Genomic DNA, 22,328 nt, shown 5'->3' with positions numbered 1-22,328 from the left:
CTATGCTGTTGTTTTGCTTCACATTAGTTGATAGTATCTTTCTATCCCATCAGTTAAAATTTTTCTGATTCCAAATGATTTAAATGACAAGAAGACTTTATAATCTCATATGCCCCGAGGCAGGGTTGGCTCTGGGTGCCTGTGATTTGGAGGCTCATTATGAGGAGCAGGTTTCTGGTATCTTTGCTGCGGTCTGCAATGCCAGCTTCTTGGCTTCATGGATTTATGGGGTGGGGCAGGGGGGACTCAAGGAGGGCCCAGAGACAGCTCAGGAGTGCTGGCCTGGTCTGGTCCCGGAGGCTGCAGCATATCTGGAGGCATAAAATGGCTAAAATGAATGTTGAACTTGGGAAAACGGAATGCGATAGTGCCCATAAGAGCTCAGCACAGTGCCTGGCACATAGGAGGTGAGCTTAATAAACCTCACATCTGATGAGGAGGAGGAAGAGGAGTTGCTATATGAGGAAGATTAAACTCCGCAAACCTGACTTCCATCTGGACACAAGGAGAGTCAGTGGCGTCCCAGGGGTAGGCTGGGTTCTCTTGACCGAACACTAGTCTAGAAGGAACACAGGGCACAGAAGAGCGGGCTCAACAGTGCCATCACACGTCTGCAAAACCCAGACTGGAAAAAGGTATAGGACGAACCAGCAATGTCTTCAACAAAAACAGAAGGAGCGATGGATGGAAGGGGTCCTTTCTGTGAAAGGCATACAAGATGTTTCCACTAATTACAACGTGTGAACCTTAACAGATATCCGGAGATCCGAGACAAACCAAAAATAAGTTAATGAGCTCATTAGGGCAATGTGAACACCAACCTGGTATTTGATGATACCCAGAAATAATATTTTAGATGTGGTAATGGCATTGTGGTTATGTCTTCCCAAGTATCCTAATATTTTAGAAAGACATATGCACACATTTATTAATGAAATCATATGATGTCTGATAGTTGGCTTGGAAAAATCCGGAGTGGGTTGAAGAGGAGACAGGAAGAGGGTGGGTAGATGGCAGAGGAAATAATATCAGCCATGTGTTGATAATTGCTAAAGCTGGCTTTGGGTCCACGGGGCCTTTGATTCTACTCTGTATTTTTACATGTTTGAAATTGTACATAATGAGAATTTAAGAAAAAAAAAAAAAACAAAACCCAGGCAACCCTGGGGTATAAAAACAAGTCTAAGAACTGCTTCTGCGGGGGGGGGGGGGGGGGGGGGGAATTACAAATCCTAAGAGAAGGTGCCAGTTACGCATGTGGCCCGTTCTCCTTCAAGTCACGGGCCTCTGATCGACTTGACGCTTTCTCAGAGCTTCTCCATAAATAATTTCACTTCATTCTTAAGAGCACACGTTTGCGTCCTGCCGGGCAGGAATTTTATTTTTATTTTTCAGTGATGGACGCGGAGGCCCAGGGAAGCTGAACGGCTTGCCGAGGGTAAGATTAACAATCTGGTCTCAGCTCGGCGATTTGCATTCCCAGTTTGGGGCTCCTTTCACGGTTCCGAGTGTTTATTTCTACGAAAAGCGGTCACACCCGGGGGGGTCACTGGTGCGCCTGGGGCAGAGCGGCAAGCCGGGCTGGAAGGCCGCGTTTTTTGCTTGTGCGGGTCTGGGGTGTCCCGCCCTGCGGGTAAGGGTCCCCACCACCAAGCTTCAGGTCTGCGGGAGGGCGGGGAGGCTGCTCATCTGGGGTGGGGTGGGGGCCGCATGTGAGCGGGGTGGGGCGTGACCGCCTGAAAGTGACACGGCACCTGGCCGCCCAGCTTTCCTGCTACCTACGGGCTCAAGGATCGCCACCCCATGTAGTCCTGTTCTTTGCCCCCTCCCCCTCCCACATTACAGTCGGCCTGATTGGGAGGGTGGTCCTCCAAAGCCCTCGGTCAGCCACTCTGACTTGAGGGCGCCTTAAGAAAGGAGCAGAAGCCTGGGTCTATCAGCTCTGCGTGCCGGAAGTCTCCAGCTGGGACCGTTTGCTAGCGACCAAGAGGCGACCCGCGCCGCGTGTCTTTATCCTACTCAGGCCTGTGGGGCCATATTAGGAGGCCCAGAGCCATCCCTCTCAAGGGTCTGCACCAGCCTTCCAGTTCAGGTACCAGTTTGCCAGGATTCCAGCTACAGTGAAAGCCCTTCCCAGGGAAAAGACCGGCCTTTGGACCTCGGAGTTATTGGCAACAGTGAAGATCTCCCTCCTGGCTTGCCTCGCCTTCCCGTCCTTACCCCATCAGGGATGCGTCCTCTGCAGCCCAGCTCAGAGGCCCCTCTCTGAGCACTCCAGGCTTTACGGATCTCTTTTCTTCCGCTGATTTTCCATATAATGATTTTTTAAGTTTTAATTCAGTAAAATCTTAACCCTTGTTTTCTTTTTTCTGTTCTTTCTTTAAGGTTTATTTGTGTGTGTGTGTGTGTGTGTGTGTGTGAGAGAGAGAGAGAGAGAGAGAGAGAGAGAGAGAGAGAGGAGAGGGGCAGAGAGAGAGAGGGAGAGGGAATCTCAAACAGGCTCTTTGGTGTCAGTGAAGGGCCGGATGTGGGGTTCGAACACACCAACCATGAGATCCTTACCTGAGCCGAAGCCAAGAGTCAGACACTCAACTGACTGAGCCACCCAGGCATCCCCTTAACCATTTTTAAGTGTTACGGTTCCATGACACTAATTACATTCACGGTGTCTTTTCAGCCATCACCACCATCCATGTGCAGAACCCTTTCCATCTTGCAAAACTCAAAATCTGTCTCCATGGAACAGTATCTTCCATTTCCCCCTCCTCCAACCCCTGGCAGCCACAATTCTACTTTCTGTCTTTATGAATTTGACTCTTCTAGGGACCTCATATAAGTAGAATCATACAATACAGCCGATGGTTGAACAACCCAAGTTTGAATTGTGTGGGCTCACTTACACGCGGATTTTTTATGGTACAGTATTACAAATGGATTTCTCTTCCTTATGATTTTCTTAATAACGTTTTCTTTCCTCCAGCTTACTTTATTGTAAGAATACAGTAGGTAATACAGACAACATATGAGGTAGGTGTTAATAGACTTTATGCTATCGATAAGGCTGCTGGTCCCTAGGAAGCTATTAGTAGTTAAGTTTTGGGGGAGTCAAAAGTCATACATGGATACTCACCAGCTCACGGGGTTGGCACCACTACCCACTGTGTTGTCCAGGGACGATTATGTTTGTCTTTTCATGCCTGCCTTCCTTCATGTAGCACGATGTCCTCGAGGTTCCTCCACGTCATAGCGCATGTCAGAACTTCCTTCCTTTTTAAGGCTGAGTGACATTCCATTGCATGGTAGACCACTTTGTTGATCCATTCGTTCATTAGTGGACACTTGACTTGCTCCCACGTTTTGGTGATTTTGAACGATGCTGCTGTGAACATGGCTGTGTAAATACCTCTTTAAGCCTCTGCTTTCAATTCTCTTAGATATATACCCAGAAACTGAATCACTGGATTATGTGATAATCCTAATTTTGGAGGAACTGCCGTACTGTTTTCCACAGTGGCCGAACCATTTTACATTCCCACCGACAATGTAGAGTGGTTCCCGTTTCTCCACATCCTCGTCAACACTTGTGCTTTTCTAGTTTTGCTTGTTAGTTCGTTCGTTTGTCTGTAGCCACACGAATAGTGTCCAGAGTGTTGAGTGTCCAGAGTGTTGAGTTTCATACTTGTCACTATCTAATTGTGTTGTACGTGTTGGTGTGGTTTCCAGAGTAGATTATTTGTATTTTTAGGGCAAAGACCCTATCATATACATCTTTTGTTACCCTAGAACACCTGCTGAGCACTCTCTAAGCAGAAGTGATAAATACAGTTGACGACATTGACATTGTATGTCTTCATTTGTGAGCAGAGGGCTGCTGCTGTTCATTTGTATTTCCTTCCCAAGTATCTCTACCATAAAGGAGGACTTTCAAAAGTGTTCTGCTGGAAAATAAACTACTGAGTTAGAGATTCATTTATTTAGGAAGATTAACTGAACACCTAGATAGTGGGAATAGAGTGGTGAGTAAGCCTGGTTCAGTCCCTCTCTCATAAGCTTTCATTCTAGCGCAGGAGAAAGTCATTCAATAAATTTAAATCACTAATTATTCAGTAATGACTAGGGTAAGAAAAATGAACTATAAGTTCAGGAGGCTAAAGGAGTTGTATCAGGGACACGTGGCATGTTCTGAGGGATCAGGAATGATAAATAAATGGTAGTTAGGGGAAGATGGTAAGAGAGAGAGCCTTTGAAACAGAAGAAGTAGCATATGCAAAGGCCCTGTGACAGAGAGCATATGATTCTTCTGGGTGTGTGCAAACATTTTGCATTTCTTCCGAACCAAGAAGGAACCCCAGGAAACTCAAGGTTGGGCTAGTCCTCCCATGCAGCAATGCCATCATTTCTAGTCTCCTGCACCAAAGTGGTATGAAGGCATTCTTAGTATCTTGCTGGGAAGCCTAGAAGCTAACTATTCTCAGCTCTTCAAATGTGAGGGTCTGTGGAGCAGTGAACAGGGTCAGGTATTGAGTTTCTTCTGATAACTCCCTACTCTGCTCTTGATTGACTCAGTTTGCTGCATCATCATGAAATAAGGACTAAGAGGTAGGGGTCTTCAGGCAGAACAAGTTCTGTCTGGGGTGCCTGGGTGGCTCAGTCTGTTAAGCATTCGACTTCGGTTCAGGTCATGATCTCATGGTTCGTGAGTTCGAGCCCCGCATCGGGCCCTGTGCTGACAGCTCAGAGCATGGAGCCTGCTTCCGATTCTGCATCTTCCTCTCTCTCTCTGTCTCTCTCTGCCCCTCCCTCTGATTGCTGTCTTTCTCAAAAATAATAAACATTAAAATTTTTTTAATTAAAAAAATAGAAGTTCTGTCTATCCCCATCTCTATGAAAATATGCCCCATCTCACACTGGGGTGACCAAAATCAAGAATCCAGGATCTTTGTTTCACTAGCCAGTGGGGGTTGTTTCTGAGAGGGAGTAAGAACAGAATCTGCCTGAAAATGCCCCCCATTACTTGTTTGTCACAAGTTAACACTTCATATATCCAGTCCCATTCACTAGCTTTCAGACCTAGCATGGTGTTGAGAGGGGATGATGGAAAAGGAATCAATGTATCAAATCTGGTTCTGGTCTCACTCTTCGTACGCAACAGTTTTCTGACTTTGGTTGGGCAGGTTACTCAGTTCCTCTGAGGCTTGATGTATCTATAAAGTGAGGGTGGGGTGGGTGTGAGAATCTCTGCACCACAGGGAGTATAAAAATTCAGGGGGTTAATATATGTCAAGTGCTTAGCTCGCGAGAGGTCTATTTTAAGGTAGTTTTAGTTTTAAAATACGTTCACAAATCCTTTAACAACTATCCAGTCGAAAGGTACAGTCTATGTCCCCAGTATCGCTCCAAATATAAGTAGCAGAGTACCAGAGCCCGGGACTGAAGCTGACCTGGAAAGTTCTGGGATGGGGATGCGGGTTACGTGCGCACGTGCAAATGTGTGACTGGTCTATCGGTTTCCATCGCTGTTGTCCCACATTACCACAAAACTTAACAACTTACAATCCCACCCCTTTATAAGCTGACAGTTCTGGAGGTCAGAAGGCCAGCCACAAACATAACTGGGTTTTCTGCTCAGCCGGGCTGAGTTCTCATCTGGGGACTCGGGGGGAAACTCCAGAGCTCATCCTTGCTGTCAGCAGAGTCCAGGTCTTTGAGGTTGTAGGAGTGAGGCCCCGTTTCCTTGCTGGCATAGGGTCAATTGAAGGCGATTTAACATAACGCGTCTGCACGGTGCATGCGGTTTGGGGGGCAGGGAATCTGGGGAGTTATTTGACAATTCTGTCCACAACAGGTAGGACAGCTGCTTCACCTAGAGGCTCCTCAGAGCCAATTTTCCCAGCCACCCGCTGTAACTTCAGGTGACCTTGGCAAAGAGAGGTGGAAGGGACAGTGTGTGTGACGCTGATGGGGAAACGCAGGGCCGTGACCGGGAATGTCTAGTGGGGATTTGCTGTCCCAGTACTTAGTACGTCACACGAACCAACCTCCATTGTCTGCATTGGAAAGGGAATCCTCGTGGGTGAGTACCCTGCCCAATCTGTTGGTGGAGCAAAGTCCTGTGGCTGCAAAGACCCGAGCATGACTGTTGAAGACTGGCAAAGCCTGTGTGACTCTCCTGCCCGTCTGCCATCGCTCCACTTCCCCCCGACAGGCTGGTGCTGTGCTGCGTGGCGTTTACCAACACAGGATCATCTCTCATCTGGATTGTTACAGTAGCCATCTTCTCCAGCCACACCGGCTTGCTGATGTTCCTCCTTCAGCCAAGCACTCCTGCCTCAGGACCTTTGTACACACTGATCTGTCTTTCTACACTGCCGTCTCCCAGACTTCCACAAGGCTCACTTCCTTCAGAGAGCTCTGCTCAGGTGGTATCTTCTCAGGGACATCTCCCTCGATCGCCCTCCATAAAATTGCACACCCTTTGCATTCCCCGTCATTTTGGTTTTCTTCCATGGGCTTACCAACATGTGGCATTGTATCTCTACGTTTTCTTGTGTATTTGTGTGTCTCTCCCCACTACACCATGACCTATACCAGGGCAGGCTCTGTTTTTTTCACCGCCGTGTCCCCCAGCCCCTAGAACGGTCCCTGGCACGCAGCGGGTGGATGAACGTGCTGTGGGTACATTCGGTGAACAAAGAGGTGGATGAGAAAAGATCCATTAGGGTCTTGCCTTTGGAGGAATTCATAGCTAGGTGGCAGGAGAAAAGGCAGATACGAACAGATCTTTGTGGTGTCACATTGTGGGGTGCTGAGGGCGCCGTGGGGAGGGGCCAGGACAATCAGAAAAGCATTCCCAGAGCAGTGACGTTTGAGCTTGTGTTGTTGCATAGGAAGCGACTGGGGAGAGAAGGAGGGGTTCTCACCCCTCCCCTTGTCCCTCTGCCTCAGTCACACTGGCTGATGGCTGTCCTCAATCCCGAGGAGCAAGGAAAGAGGCGCTTAAAAGGAAGAGGAAGAAGTCACCTAAAGTCTCCGGTTCAGGTGCTTGCGGCCCATGTGCTTCCTGGAACCAATCACTGAGCCAGGAAGATGGAGCGTTGTCATTGGCCAGGCCTGGGTCACGTGCTCCCCAGGAACCCGGGTTGGGGAGGACATCCACTCTTTTTAATCACAGGAGGACGGAAAAGGATGGTTTGGGGGCTGTTTCCACGTGGGGAAACAAATGCTGGGAGGCAAAACACTGTTATCACTTTTGTTTTTCCTACTTCCCTCTTTTCACATCCCCCATGGCCATAATCTCTGTTCTGGTCTCAGTTTTCCTGTACTCCGGACTTTGTTCTGTGTCCAGGCCAGGGCCATACCACTCGACAATGGGGGGGGGGGGGGGGGGGCGGTGCTGTGCACGCAAGAGAGATGAAGGGAGAGTGTGTGTGTGTGTGTGTGTGTGTGTGTGTGTGATGTGGGGGGAGCATCTGGACGTGCTGAGGGTGTAAAGTCGTCCCAGCTTCCACATAGTGACTAGGCCCCCAGTACCAACAGATCAGGCTTCACATACAAACCGTTAGGTAGGCTTTCTAGTTATTTACTGACAAGATCATTTCTTCAAGAAGAAGATCCTATATTCAGAACAACCGAACTATTAAAGGAGAAAGCAACTCGTGTAGTGCTTTAGTCTGTGCCGGCTGCTATCACAAAACACAGACTGGATGACTTCTAAATAACAAATTTATTTCTCACAGCTCTGGAGGCTGGAAGTCAGATCTGAGTGCCACGGATGGGGGGGGTGCTTTTCTGGGTTGTAGACTCTCGTATCCTCACACGGTGGCAGGGGCTAAGGATCTCTCTGGGGCCTCTGATGAGGGCACTGGTCCCATCCATGAGGGCCCCACCTTCGTGGCCTCATCACTTCTCAAAGGCCCCACCTCCTAACACCATCACTTTGTTGTTTTTTAATTGGAGAGAGAGAAAGCATGAGCTGGGAGAGGGGCGGAGGGAGAAAGAGAGACTTTTAAGGCATAGAGCCCTACACGGGGCTCAATCCCACAACCCTGGGCATCATGACCTGAGCTGAAATCAAGAGTTGGATGCTCATCTAACAATCCTTAAGGACTTTTAGGATTTTGAAATCATAGAAAATTTAAACATATACAATTATACCATGGTTCAATCGTAAGCAAAAGTTAATCTCAGCACAATACTTGAATAACATATTTATTCTAAAATGTGTTCCTAATTATTCTCTAATATAAGGTATTTCATCTGTTATTGATGTATAACACAGAGGAAACTTTACCAAAGACTCAGATCAATGAATTCTCATGAGGTTAAGACACCATGTAATTGCCACCCAAATAAATGGCTTTCAATGTAAAAAAAGCCCACATCCAACTACAGAAGAATTTTCTTTTTGTTCTCTGAGACAGCAGTTCCCTACATCTGGAGTCTGTATGCACCTTGAGCTACCTAAACTGATGCCCGCGAATAGCTACCAGAATGCCACGTATACCATCAAAAGAAAATAATCCAACTCCTGGGGATCCTTGCAAATTATAAACTGTTGTTCAGTGCTGGGGATTTTTACATTTATTAGCAATTAATGTTTACAAGTGTTTTGGTAGCATGAAATATTTTTGGTAAAAAAACAAGAGTGTATTTATGACTGTGTACATGTTTCCTTTCTTTTGGAAACTACTACTATGGGTTTCCTTGGCTGCATCAGCTGGTCTTGATTCCAATTTGCACGAGGTTAAAGATAAATGTAGGTGGAAAGCCCTACATTACCAGCGATGCGGCTTTGTAAATGTTGCCAAAATGATGGTAGCAGCTACACTGTGCAAATCTTACTTTTTAGATGATTACTTTTTAAATAGCTAAAATACTGAGGCCATCTGACTGATGTATATAGTAGGCTAAGGGGAGCCCTGGAGGTCCTGTGTGGGCACAGACCAATTAAGTTGAGCACTCAGTGAAATTGCTTTCTCAGCCAGGATGGAGAATGATTGATCACAAGTCAAACCGTACACATGTCAGGCTGAAAGAGTTTACAGGTAAATTTGGCCCAAGGCCATTGCCACTTCATTTCGCTGGCTGAAACACTTCAAGTGGTCAAGTGAGTGGGGGGAAAGCCACTTAATTCTTTGCGCAATGAGATCCTCCGGCGGGGTCTTGCGTTGGTTTCCATTACGGTATGGAGGTAAGAAAGACCAATTTCTGGTCTTCATATGCAATGACGGGGGCTGGGAGGTCTGTCTATAAACAAGTGGTTCTCAACCCCAGGGAACGTTGGAAATTGCTGGGGAGTTCAAAAAAAAAAAAAAAAAAAGATCCAGATCCTCAGGACACACCCAAGACCAAACACTCCGAATTTTCTGGAAGTGGAGCCCAGGCATCAAGCACGTTTTATCAGGTAATTCTACGCGCAGCTATGGTAGACGACGCTGGGCAAAGAGTTCGAATCGGTAGCAAAGCCTCCTCCCTCTGCGGAAGGTTTCTGAGACCAAACTTCCAGGAGGGTTGGGGTAATTTCAGCTTGCAGGTCCGGACGTCAGCGGCAGGACTTGGACCACGGCGCTCACCTAGCACAGCACCAGTTTAGTAATAGGCATTCTCACGCACGTCTCCTTTGGAGACCCACCCCCGCCCCGTGAGCCGGAAATGTACGATCAAGGACAAGCGGCCGAAAAACTCCTAACCGCCCCACTCCCGACCGCGGACGTCTCCACTGCGTACGGAGATCAAGAGCCCAAGGCGCATGCGCGAGCAAGGCCGAGGGCTGAGGGTTGGGTGGGCGGCGCTGAGGCGCCTGCGCGGCCGCGGGGGCGGTGCTTCCGGTCGGCGGAGGCGGGGCCCGGCGCACACTGGGGGCGGAACCTGCACCGCGACCCCGACCCTGACCCGGGCCGCGACCTCCACCCGGGCCCACCGGAATGGCCCGGCACGTGTTCCTCACGGGGCCCCCAGGTAACCCCGCCCGGGTCTCCGCTTTTGGGCGGGGGGGGGGGGGGGCAGCCGGGGTAGGCGGGAGGTGGGGGGCGTTCCCGTGTACTTGGGAAGGGGCGGCAGGCTCCAGGGTTCTCGCAGCTGGTCCCTAAAGTCCCCAGTGAATGTTACGGGCTCCGTGACCCCTTCCCAGAGAACGTGATTTTAAGTACAAAAGACAGGGCTAGAAATGAGGCCAAGGCTGGTAAGAAAAAGAGCTGTGGTTTGGTAGTATGTGGGCTTCTTTACGAAGGCATTAAAGGGGGGCGGGGGGTCCCACGGCAGCAAGCCTAAGGGCGCAGTGTTGAGCTCAGTGATGCGCGCACACGGTATTGCAGGATGCCCGCCGCGGCCGTGATTGACGGGAAGGTGCCCGGTTTCTGTGGATGGTCACACGTGCCGCCGCTACGGTGGCTCTGGCCTACCATCTGTAATGAGAGGAAGCGCGGGGTTTTCTCCTGAACCGTGGTGAAACTGAAGATGAGACTTCCCACTCCCCAGTTGCCTGCAAGGGTGAGGCGGGGGGACTCGGTGCCTCCAGGAAGCCCCTCCCAGGTCCTGTGTCTGTGGCTTTGGGCACATCCCTCAACCCTACGGGATCCTGATGGGAGAGTGTGCGTTCACGTGAAGCTGGAGGAGACGCTTTTTAAACCCAACGCCCCACACGTGTATCCGGCGTGACTCAGGAAGGTGGTGGCAGCATCAGATGGGCCAAGGCAGAAAGATGGGTTGATTGGAGCAGAGAAAGTGATTTATTTCGTCAGCTCCTTTGCAAGGTGTGCCTAATGTTTAAGTGAACTGAGAGCTCCGGTATCACAGATTGTCATTCTGGGCCTAGAACCCTCTTTCGCTTTATTTTAGTGGTTATGTGTTGCCCAAGTAGCAAAGGGCATACTTAGCATTGTGGACTCCAGAATGTTCTTTTTACCAGGCAATGGAGGCGCTGTGAGGAGACCGGTTTGAGAGATTTCTAACATCCAGAGTACTCCCTAATACTGCAAAAGACTGTCTTCTGAAAATTGATTCGTCAGTCCTTTATTTGAACCTGGGAACGCTGTTCTCTCAGCAGGCTGGCCTCAAGACATCTATGTGTTTCATAACAGAAGTCATCTGTTGTTGTGATAGGATCTGCCTGGCTCCTGGAGGTGGCTGGGGACAGAGAGGTGGGCCAGATCAATGCTGGTTCTTCTTTATGTCCCCTTTTTTAATAAAAGTTCCATGTACACACAGTTGAAAGACAAATGATTCTACAAGATAGCTTGCCTAAGCCTGTCCTAAAAACCGCTCACCTTCTCTTTCTCTCCATCTTCCTAATGTAGTTATAGTGTAATTTTGATTAGCCCAGTACAGGTAAAAACTAATCACAGAAGAGCCATGTAGTTAGTAATCTATAATTTTCTTTTCCTTTTACACACAAGTCCTCTCCCCCCACCTTTGGAGTTACTGTCTGGTTTTTTTCATAGTTTCTTTCTCTCATCAACTTAGTCTCAAACTCTGCCTGCTATCTAAATCTAGTCTACATATTCAGATCATCAGGTAATGTGTCTTTTCAAAGAGGTCACGTTTTGTTGTATATGCTCAGTGCTCTGCTTGCGTCTCCTTGACACTTAATGTTTTTCCCAGCTGTCCAACCTGTGACCCATCTTAGAGGGCTTTCTCTGATTCTCTGATTTCTCTAGATTCTGTACCTGTGTGCAGAGCAGGCCCGACGGGCCAGGGAATTCCTGTCCCCCAGGAGCAGCCTCCAACCCATGAGAGACGGGAGTCGGTGGATAAACTCTCTACTTCCTCAGCCCTCAGGCAGGAAAACTGAGTCACGTGCCCAAAACTGTCTCCCAGAGTTCCCCAGTGGGATTAGCTATCCGGCGGAGGTAACTTGCGTGATAATGCAGTTACTTCCCTTGGAGTCTTGGAGGTCACTTTCCAGATTAAACTTCCTGCCCTTGAATCTTTTATCTCAGGGTCAGCTTTATGAGAGAAGTAGAACCAAAAGGTTTCTGGAGCTTTCTGACCTGCTCTTCTTGCCTGTGTGTGGTATGGAGCCGTCATTTTGGGGTCTCCTTCAGCATAGGTTACCTCTTCGTGTAGACAGCTCTAGGGTAGTAGCTTAATTGATGGAGATGAAAAATTAACTGAAAGATGATTTTTTAGAGCTGATCAGGAAGGGGCTTGAGCCAGCACCGGTGTTCTGCCCAACATGCAGGACACAAAGCGTCCCCTTTTATCACAGCTGCCCCACGTTATCTTCTTCAAAATGTAGTATTTTTTTTTTCTTACATTAAGAGTAATACCCACTTACTATTAGACCAGAAAAAAAAAAAATCAAAGTTTTAGAGAAGAAAGTGACAATCACATGGAATTACAACACACAGAAATAAGTGCTGTAAACTTTTCCATTTCCATCTCAACATTTCCTGTAGATAATACACTTCACTTTTTTTTTTTTTAAAAGCATAATAGGATAATGCTATATATATATGCCTGCTGTGTCTTAACCTGCTTTTTCTCCGTTTATCATTGCCATATTGCGGTCTGTTTTCTGTGCTAATAAAGATAGGTAAACAGTATTCTCTGTAAGGCCCATATGGCATTCCTGCATATTTGTATGCCGTTATATACATGATACCGTAATTCACCACTCCCTTACTGGTCACCATATAGGTTGCTCTCTATATTTTGCTATTATCATGAAAACTGACGTAAAACCCCTATTCCACGTATCTTTGTACTGTCGTCAGACTCTTGCTGAAGGTGAATTCCTAGACACAGAATTGCTGTGTGCTGCAGAAGGCACGTTGAAGTCGCCCTTCAGAAAAGTACCAACTTACATATCCACCAATGCCACTGGCCCGTATTAACCAGGTTCTGCCGGGACTTTGCTAAACAGCAGGTACTGGGGCACAGAGCTGGGATGAAAACCCTACACGGTTCTCTTCCAGCCCCAGTGAGCACGTGGCTGGGATCCCCTTGGGTTGGTGTTCCTGGGCCAGAAGGCCAGCCGCCATCGTTTGTTAGTGTGAATTAGGAGGAGAGGTTTATTGAGTAACAGTTCATGGTTTATCTCATACAAGCTTAAAAGGTTTCTTGGGGAACCCTGATGACTCTGAGGAGGCAGCCATAGAAATAATATGACTTTACAACCCTGTGGTATCTCAGAATAGTCTATTGCAGGCTTGCCGGAGGATTTCCATTTTTTCCATTTTTGATAACCGTGATGCCACTGACTTAAATGTCTATGGAGCAAGTCATGGATACACACAAAGGCACCTGTTAAATTATATGGTCCTTACTAATTGTGTAACCTCGGGTAACTCACCCATCCCCTCTGGGCCTCATCTGTAAAATAGAGACAAGAACGGTAACTGCCTGAGAGGGTCGTTGTCAGGATGGAACCCAGGAAATGCTTGTGAAGCCTGCTAGATAACGTGCCTGGCTCCACGGTGTCGGTGATTCCCTGTTGGTACCTGTAAACACACCCGAGTAGTTAACAGGCCAGGTGGATGGGGGTGGAGGTGATAGGTTGTAAGTGGGGAAGGCGTTGGGGGGCAAGCCAGAGGAACCGGGAGAACAGCGGAGGAGGTCATAGAAGGGGCTGCCGACCTGATCGGATCGCTCTTGTGAGAAAGTTTGAAGATTGCCATTTCTGGTGGTGGTAGTGGTATTTAAGGGACGCTTTTCTGGGAGACACAGCAGTGTTAAGTCCATGGAGGAGTGAAGGGATTTTCGCGGGTAAGCGTAGGTCCAGAGTGTTGGGAAGGTTGAAATCCTAGTTTAAAGTGCCCAGCCTTCGACCCAAGCATGACCAGTTTTGCATCCTGGTGAGAGCGTGGCCACCCAAGGAAGAGAGTAAACTTAGTTCCAGAAGCTTGTCTCAGAGGGTGCGGATGGCACTCGGCTGTCACCAGTAAGCCGCTCAGTTGGTTCTGGGATGGTATGTGTGACAAAATTAATAATGTTTCAGAATTTCAAAATAAAACTTTAAGATCCCATTCATATTTTTAGTATGCTTGAAATTGAAAAGTTTTAACACCTGGAACAATCAAAATGAAAGTGAATTAATATTCATAAAATTCCTTTGCAGCCCATTTCTCTCCCCCACTGTGATTGCTCTCAGGCCTTGAGTGCTGTTCCCTCCAGCAAGGGGGTGGTTCCTAATGGATTTTTTGTTGTTTTTTTGTTTTTCTTTCAGGAGTTGGGAAAACAACATTGATCCAGAAAGCCAGTGAGGTTTTAAAATCCTCTGGTGTGCCTATTGATGGATTTTACACAGAAGAAGTCAGACAGGCAGGGAGAAGAATAGGATTCGACGTTGTCACCTTATCCGGCACGCGGGGAGTTTTGTCTAGAATTGGGTACTGACATTTCATTTCTATGATGTTTTATTCTCCCTGGGCACAGGATCGAGCCAAATAATCTCTGATCCCTATCTTGAAGAATCTTGGGCCTTTGCGGATTTCTCACAGAAAGAAAACAGACTTTGAAACCACGATATGAAAAACAAAGTACAAAGATAGCATATTTCACTTAAAACTTACTCCACTGAGTACTAAATTTTTATCATTTTGTAATTCGTCATCCTGTTTCTTGTGCTACTTTTCCAAGATAGTTGGGGCGCTGCCTCCCTGTAGCTTGGGGATCGGCACCCCCAGGGGTAACTTCCAGGGCTGGTGGCGGTGGCGTGGTGGGCATACTTGTTGGAAACCCTGTTCTCAGGAGACGGCACGGCATCAGGTTAGCTTTGCATACTACCGCGTTTTGTGTAGGTGATGTCTCGGTGATTTAGCATATGTCGAAGGGCCAGAGGCTCAGTGGCGTAGCTGCAAACCAGAAATCAATACAGGGGTCTTTTCAACAAATGCACTGTTTCTTTATTCAGCTCAGAGCCTCCACCTGGAAAACGCGAGTGCCGAGTTGGGCAGTATGTGGTGGATCTGACTTCCTTCGAGCAGTTGGCACTTCCGGTCTTGAGGAACGTAAGTGTGTGATTTCTGCTTCTTGAGCCCATCTCTTCTTCGTGCTCCTGGGAACAGAGTGGTTTTGCTCCTAAGGAGCGGCCAGTTTTGCATTTTACAATTTAAAAGTTTTCAAGTGACTGAGCTGTAAAGAAGGTATGCACCGTAATTTGATGTCACTATGAACTACAAATAAATTCCTCCTCACCCAAATTTAGCCCATGGAAATATTTTATACTGGGAGAACTCTGGTGCCCAGCTCCCAAGGCTCCCAAGGTTAAGTTTTTCCTTTGCCTTCCTCCTATTTATATCTTAACCCTGTTTTCACAGCACAACAAACATTTAGGAAGGGAAGATGTCATTATAGAAATATTACCATATTACACGTCTTCCTCGGCTTACGAGGGGTTACCTCCTTATAAACCCATCATAAGTTGAAAGTATGGTAAGTGGAAAACACATGTAATACATCTAATCTACTAACCAGCTGACCTTAAACATGTTCAGAACTCTTCATCTCAGCCTACGGTTGGCAAGATCATGTAACACAAAGCCTATTTTGTAATAAAATGTTGAATATCTCATGTAATATGTCGAATATTGTACAGAAAGGGAAATACATAATGGCTGTGTGGGTGCAGAATGGTTGTCAGTGTATTGGTTGTTTACCTTCATGAGCCTCTGGTTGCCTGGGGGGTGGGACTTGCTTCTCCTGCCCAGCATCGGGAGAGAGGATCCTGCATGCCACCGCTGGCCCAGGAAAAAGTCAGAATTTAAAAGTTGACCTCTGGGGGCGCCTGGGTGGCTCAGCCAGTTAAAGCATCTTACTTTGGATTTCAGCTCAGGTCATTATTTCAGAGTTGTGAGATCAGGCCCCGCATTGGGCTCTGCCAGGCATGGACCCTGCTCGGGATTCTCTCTCTCCTTCTCCCTCTGCCCCTCCCCAGCTTGGCACACAGGTGCTCGCTATGTCTCAAAAAAACCCATTTTTTTGACCTATGGTTTCTGGTGCATCCATATTGCTTTCACACCACCATAAAATTGAAAATCATAAGTTGAACCATCGTAAGTCCGGGACCATCTGTGATATACCGTATATCACTCTATTATCTGTTTTTTTACTGTGTTTTGTTTTGTTTTTTTGTTTTTGTTTTTTAAACAGCGTATTGAGATATAATTCATATACCATACACTTCACTCATTTAAAATATACAATTCACGGGGCGCCTGGGTGGCTCAGTCAGTTAAACATCCGACTTCGGCTCAGGTCATGATCTTGTGGTCCATGGGTTCGTGCGCCGTGTCGGGCTCTGTGCTGACAGCTCAGAGCCTGGAGCCTGCTTCGGATTCTGTGTCTCCCTATTTCTCTGCCTCTCCTCTGCTTGTGCTGTGTCTCTCTCTCTCTCTCTCTCTCTCTCTCTCTCAAAAATAAACATTAAAATAAAAAAAAAAAGAAAAAAGAAAATACACAATTCATCTTTTTCTAGTATATTCATACGATCATGCAGCCAGTCATCACGATCTAATTTTAGAACATTTCCATCGTTTCAGAAGGAAACCCCACACCCATTAAGCAGTCATTCTTCATTCCTGTGTCTCTCCCAGCCCCTGGCAACCCCTGCACTACCTTTCTTTGCCTGTCAGTTTGCCTGTTCTGGGCATTTCGTGAGAAGGGAATCATATAATATGTGGTGTTTTGTAACTAGCTTATTTAACTTAGCATGATGTTTTCAGGGTTTATCCACACTGTAGCACATAATCATTCCTTTTCATGGTCAAATAATAGTCCATTATGTGGATATACCACATTTGGTTGATCTACCCATCTGTTGATGCTTCCACTTTTTGGTTATTGTGAATAATGCTGCTCTGAACATTCGTGTACAAGTGTTTGGGCGGATGTCTGTTTTCACTTCTCTTGGGCACACACTTAGGACTGGAGATGCCAGGTCAGGTGGTAATTCTGTATAAATCTTTTTGAGCAATTAGCAGACTTTTCCTGGCCAGCTTCACATTTCCACCAGCAGTGGGTGAGGATTCCAGTTTCTTCACATCTTTGTCAACACCAGTTACGGTCTTTTTTAATTTCATCCATTCTAGTAGGTGTGAAGCATTGTCATATTGTGATTTTGATTTGTATTTCCCTGATGACTAGTGATGGTGAGCATCTTTTCATGTCCTTATTGGCCATCTGTGTATCTTTTTTTTTGAGATATGTTTATTCATTTGCTTTGCCCATTTGTAAATTGGCTCAGTTCTCTTTTTACTACTGAGTTGGGCGATTTTTTTTTTTTTTTTTTTAAGTTTATTTTGAGAGAAAGAGCATGCACACATGTTAGGGAGAGGCAGAGAGAGAATCCCAAGCAGGCTCCACACTGTCAGCACAGAGCCTGACTCAGGGCTCAAACTCACAAACCATTAGTTCATGACCTGAGCCGACGGAGCCACCCAGGCGCCCCTAAGGTTTTTAAAAAAATTTTTTTAAGTGTTTATTTATTTTTAAGAGAGAGAGAGGGAGACAGAGCACAAGTGGGGGAGGGGCAGAGAGAAGGGGAGACACAGAATCTGAAGCAGGCTCCGGGCTCTGAGCTGCCAGCACGGAGCCCGACGTGGTGCTTGAACTCACGAGCAGCGAGACCATGACCTGAGCTGAAGTCGGACGTCCACTCAACCAGCTGAGCCACCCAGGCGCCCTTAAGATTTTTTTATAAGTTCTGGATACCAGTCTGTTATCAGTTATATGATTTGCAAGTATATTCTTTCATTCTGTAGATATTTTCCCTTTCTTTATGGTGTCATTTGAAATATGAATGTTTTTGAGAAGTCCAGTTTATCTGTTTTTCTTACGTTGTATGTGCTTTTGGTGTTGTAGCAAAGAAGACTTTGCCTGACCTAATTTCGTAAAGTTTAACTCCTATGTGTTCTTCTAGGAGTTCTGTAGTTTTACTGTTACATACAGGCGTGTAGTCCAAAGTAATTTTTGTATATGGTGTTATCCAAATTCCTCCTTTTGCATATAAATATCCAGTCGTTTCAGTACCATTTGTTGAAGACTGTTCTCTTTCCATTTAATTGTCTTGACACTCTTGTTGAAGTCAGTTGACCATGAATGTAGGGATTAACCTTGGACTCCAAATTCGATTCCGTTTATCCTTATGTCAGTTCAGTCTATTCTTAGGTCAGTAGTACTCTGTCTTACTGAAGTTTGGATTCTGATTGGGTTGTATTGAATCTGTAGATGAATTTGGGGAGTATTGCCACCTTAATAATATAAAGTCTTTTGATCCATCCACATGAGATCTCTTTCCATTTACCTATATTGTTTCGTAGTTTCTAGCCTACATGTCTTATACTTCTTTTTAAAAAATTTTATATCTTAGTATTTTACACTTTGGGGTGCTATTGTAAATGGAACCGTTTTCTTAATTTCATTTTTGGAATTATTACTAACGTATAGAAGTACAAGTGATTTTTGTTTATTGATCGGTTTTGTATCCTGTCACCTTGGTGAATTTGTTTATTGGTTCTGAGTTTTCCAGTGAATTCCTTAGAATTTTCTTTGTGGAAAATCATGTCATCTACAAATAGAGATGGTTTTACTTTTTCATTTCTACTTTGGATGCCTTTTATTTCATTTTCTTGCCTAATTGCCCTGGTTAGAACCTTCAGTTCACTGTTGAATGGGACATACTCATCTTGTTCCTGATTGTAGGGAGAAAGCATTTAATCTTTTATCATAAAGTATGATGTTGTCTTTGGGTTACTTGCAGATGGCCATTACCGGGTTGAGGAAGTCCCTTTTTATTCCTAGTTTGTCGAGTGTTTTACAACGAAGAAGTGTTGGGTTTTGTCAGATCCTTTTTCTGCATCTACAGAGGTGATGATGTGGTTTTTATCCTTTATCGTATTAATAGAGTGTATTATGTTAATTGATTTTTGAATGTTAAACCAGCCTTGGTTCTTGAAATAAATCCCTCTTGGTCATGATGTGTGATTGTTTTTATATGGTGATGGATTCAAAAGGATTGTATGCAAATCCTTTTATATGTTGCTGGATTTTTATATGTTTGCAAATATTTTGTTGACGGTTTCCATGTCTGTATTCATTAGGGGTGTGGTCTGTAGCTTTCTTGTGATATCTTTGTCTGAGTTTGGTATCAGAATAATACTGACCTCAGAATAAGTTGGGACGTGTTCCTTCCTCTTCTGAGTTTTAGAAGAGTTTGTGAAATATTGGTATTAATTTTTTCTTTGGATGTTTGATATACTTTACCAGTGAAGCCCTGTGGCCTGGGCTTTTCTTCAGGGGAAGCTCTTTAATTACGAATTCAGTCTCTACTTGTATAGAGGTCCTGAGTTTTTATTTCTTGTTGAGTCAGTTGTGGTAATCTGTGTCATTTAGTAACTTGTTTTCCTTACCTAATTTGTGGGCATACAGTTGTTTGTATATTCCCTTATAATCTTATTTATTTTGTGAGATCAGTGTGTTTTCCCTTCTCTTCACGCCTTATGTTCGTTATTTAAGTTCCCTCACGCCACCCCCCCTCCTTTTTTTTTTGGCCAGGAAAAGATGTGTCAATTTAGTCAAACCAGTTTTTGCCTTTGGAGTATATATTACTTTTTTAAATTCATTCATCAAATATTTATCAAATCCTAGCTATACACTTGCGAGCAAAACAGACATGTTTTCTCCTTTCTCCAGACTCAGTCGAGTGGGAAGTGTAGACATTGAACAAGCAAGTGGACAGTTGTCATAAACACCGTGAAGGTGACAAGTGGGGTGCTGTGAGAGGTGCCAGGAGCTGACTAGATCAGGTGACCAGGGTGGAGCTCTGGGGAGGTGACGTGTAACTGAAATGGAAGATGGGGAGGCACCGTCACTTCAGAGGGAGACTACGGGCCTGTTGGGGGGGCGGGGTGGGAGGTTCTATGGAGAATACTACAGATGATGGAAAGAGATAAACTGAGGCCCCACTGCCCTGGGGCGGGAGTAGGTAAAGAAGAAGGTGTGGTTGGTAAGGGGGGTGGGACCACACGATCAGGGCCTAGTAGACTCTGAGTTTCATTTAATTTGTGATAGACTTACTGCTTTGATGTACTTTTACGGAAATTGGATGGTGCAGACTTGGGCTCCCGAGGCAGGTCTGAACCTTCCAGAGGCATCTGTTATGCCAGCAGTAGAATCCAGGGTCTTTCGCTTGGCCTGGTGGGCTTTTTGCCATGTGGCCCGCTAACCTCCGACCTCCTGTCACCGTTCCCCAGCCACGTGTCCCCCACACGTGCTGGGGCCGGTGCCATGCCAGCCTTTGGCTCTCAGCCCTGGCCGTTTTCTTTGGTTGGTGCACTCTTCTCTTTGCCTGTCTGCTCTGTTTTGACATTTGGGGCTTGGCTAACATGTGCAGTTGGGGGCTTTGATAGTTGGCCGAGGCTGCTGAAAATTTTAAGTCTAGCCTGCGGACGGTAGTTCTGATTTCAGAGGGCTGGTGGGGTCTTGCGCTCTGGTTTGCTAGGGGGCTGCTGCTCCTCAGGACCCGCCTTCTCCTGGGCTTCCTCCCCCTCGCTGGCTCCCCTCACCTCCTGCCTTTTGGAACCTTCCCTTGGTCCCGTCCCTGGTCTGTTGTGGCCACTGTATTGGTGGGAGCAGTCAGAGAACAGGATATTTTTCTCTCTAGTTCTTTTCCCACCAGATGCATACCCTCTACTTAAATGATCAAAGGGCAAGTGACGCACTTCAAATGAAATTCCTGTTGAAGACTCTGGCTTTGGGCACTGGATCAATACAGAGAATTGATTTTTACTTAACCTTGCTTAGAACAGACTGAATCCTGGGAGAGCGGTGCGCACATACGTGCTTGGCGTCTGTCTGCAAGATTATATAAGAAGTCATACGCTGACTGCAGTAAGAGCTTGAGTCTCTCTTTTTTAATTAAAAAACAAAGGAAAGCAGACACCTCCCAATTTTTGATACTTTGATCACCAAACCCAGACATCTTTGTTTTGGGAAGACTTCCCAGGCTGCAGCTTCTTATCTAGTCGAGGTCACAGATTTTTTTTTCTGAACTACACGTTTTTCTCCCATCTCATATATATGTTTTGTTGGGATGAAGAAAGAAAAAGGAATTAGTGTTTTGCCTTCAGACTTAAAAAAAAGAATGAAAGGTGGGGCACCTGGGTGGCTCAGTCGGTTGAGCTTCCAGCTTCGGCTCAGGTCACGATCTCGCGGTCCGGGAGTTCGAGCCCCGCGTCGGGCTCTGGGCTGCCAGCTCGGAGCCCGGAGCCTGCTTCCGATTCTGTGTCTCCCTCTCTCTCTGCCCCTCCCCCGTTCGTGCTCTGTCTCTCTCTCTCTCAAAAAAAAAAAAAAAAAAAAACAAAAGAAAAAAGTACAAAGGTAATTACATGACAGAAATAAGAATATAAAGAGATAGTATGGGCAACTAACATAACCTGAAAGCTTTAGAAAGCACATTTAGGCAGGTGGAAACCTTGATGCAGACAGCCCGTTAGTTTATAGTGCCCGGGATGTCAGAAAACACTAACTCTCACTGTACATTAAGAATTATCTATGAAGTGCCTCCTACATGTAAGAAATTTCACTGTGGATGACAAATATTTTTGAGTTGTGTCTAATGAAAAGCATAAGGGAAATAATCCTCGGGGCTGGTAGGGGTGTGCCTGCTCTGAGCGGGGAGGTAGGAACCGAGCTGGAGCCTAAGAGCTGCTGGAGGCCGGGGCAGGGCTGGAGGGGGAGGCACAGATGTGACCCCGGCCCTGGCTTGCTTCATTTCCTTAGGCCGGAGTGGAGACTGATGGACTCTCATGGGCACACGTGGTTAATAAAGGAGAATACAGTAAGACGGGGAAACACTGTAGACTCAGTAAGGGTTTTAGAAAGTCCTACGTAGGGTTGAATATCGTTGATTCTTTTTGTCATTCCACCGGTGGCTTCTTTCCCTTATTTGACCATGTTTATTGTTCTCCTGAATTTTAACATTCTCCCTACTCAAGGTAGCAGATTTGTAAAAAATATGAAACAGAAATGAAGAAGGGGCACCTGGTTGGCTCGGTCAGTTAAAGCGTCTCTTTAGTTCAGCTCAGGTCATGATCTCATGGTTGGTTAGTTCGAGCCCCGCCTTGGGCTCGGGGCTTACAGCACAGTGCCTGCTTGGGATTCTTTCTCTCCCTGTCTCTCTGCCCTTCCCCTGCTTTCACGGTCGCGCTCTCTCGCTCTCTCTCAAAAAATAAGTAAAAATAAACCTAAAAAGGGGCGCCTGGGTGGCTCAGTCGGTTGAGCGTCCGACTTTGGCTCAGGTCATGATCTCACAGCTTGTGGGTTCGAGCCCCGCGTCGGGCTCTGTGCTGCCAGCTCGGAGCCCGGAGCCTGCTGCGGAATCTATGGCTCCC

The 22,328-nt window shown here is 46.3% G+C and overlaps 1 protein-coding gene across 6 annotated transcripts in view; it reads left to right on the top strand.

Moving 5' to 3' along the window:
* The first annotated feature begins 9,814 nt into the window (after positions 1-9,814).
* NTPCR (nucleoside-triphosphatase, cancer-related) overlaps positions 9,815-22,328 on the top strand; it is a 39,973-nt gene continuing 27,459 nt past the window's right edge. For all 6 annotated transcript variants that reach the window (XM_086679671.1, XM_086679670.1, XM_086679668.1 and 3 more), the window contains exons 1-3: positions 9,815-9,957; positions 14,165-14,327; positions 14,852-14,948. In XM_086679671.1, coding sequence (XP_086535797.1) covers positions 9,924-9,957; positions 14,165-14,327; positions 14,852-14,948 — 294 coding nt within the window. In that variant the 5' untranslated portion in view covers positions 9,815-9,923. The remainder of the gene's footprint in view (positions 9,958-14,164; positions 14,328-14,851; positions 14,949-22,328) is intronic.

This window comes from Puma concolor, chromosome D2, assembly GCF_028749965.1.
Source record: "Puma concolor isolate L17-30 chromosome D2, mPumCon1.1.hap2, whole genome shotgun sequence".
Lineage (NCBI taxonomy): Eukaryota > Metazoa > Chordata > Mammalia > Carnivora > Felidae > Puma > Puma concolor.
Note: the sequence above shows the minus strand (reverse complement) of the source record. Positions and strands in the feature narration are given on the sequence as shown.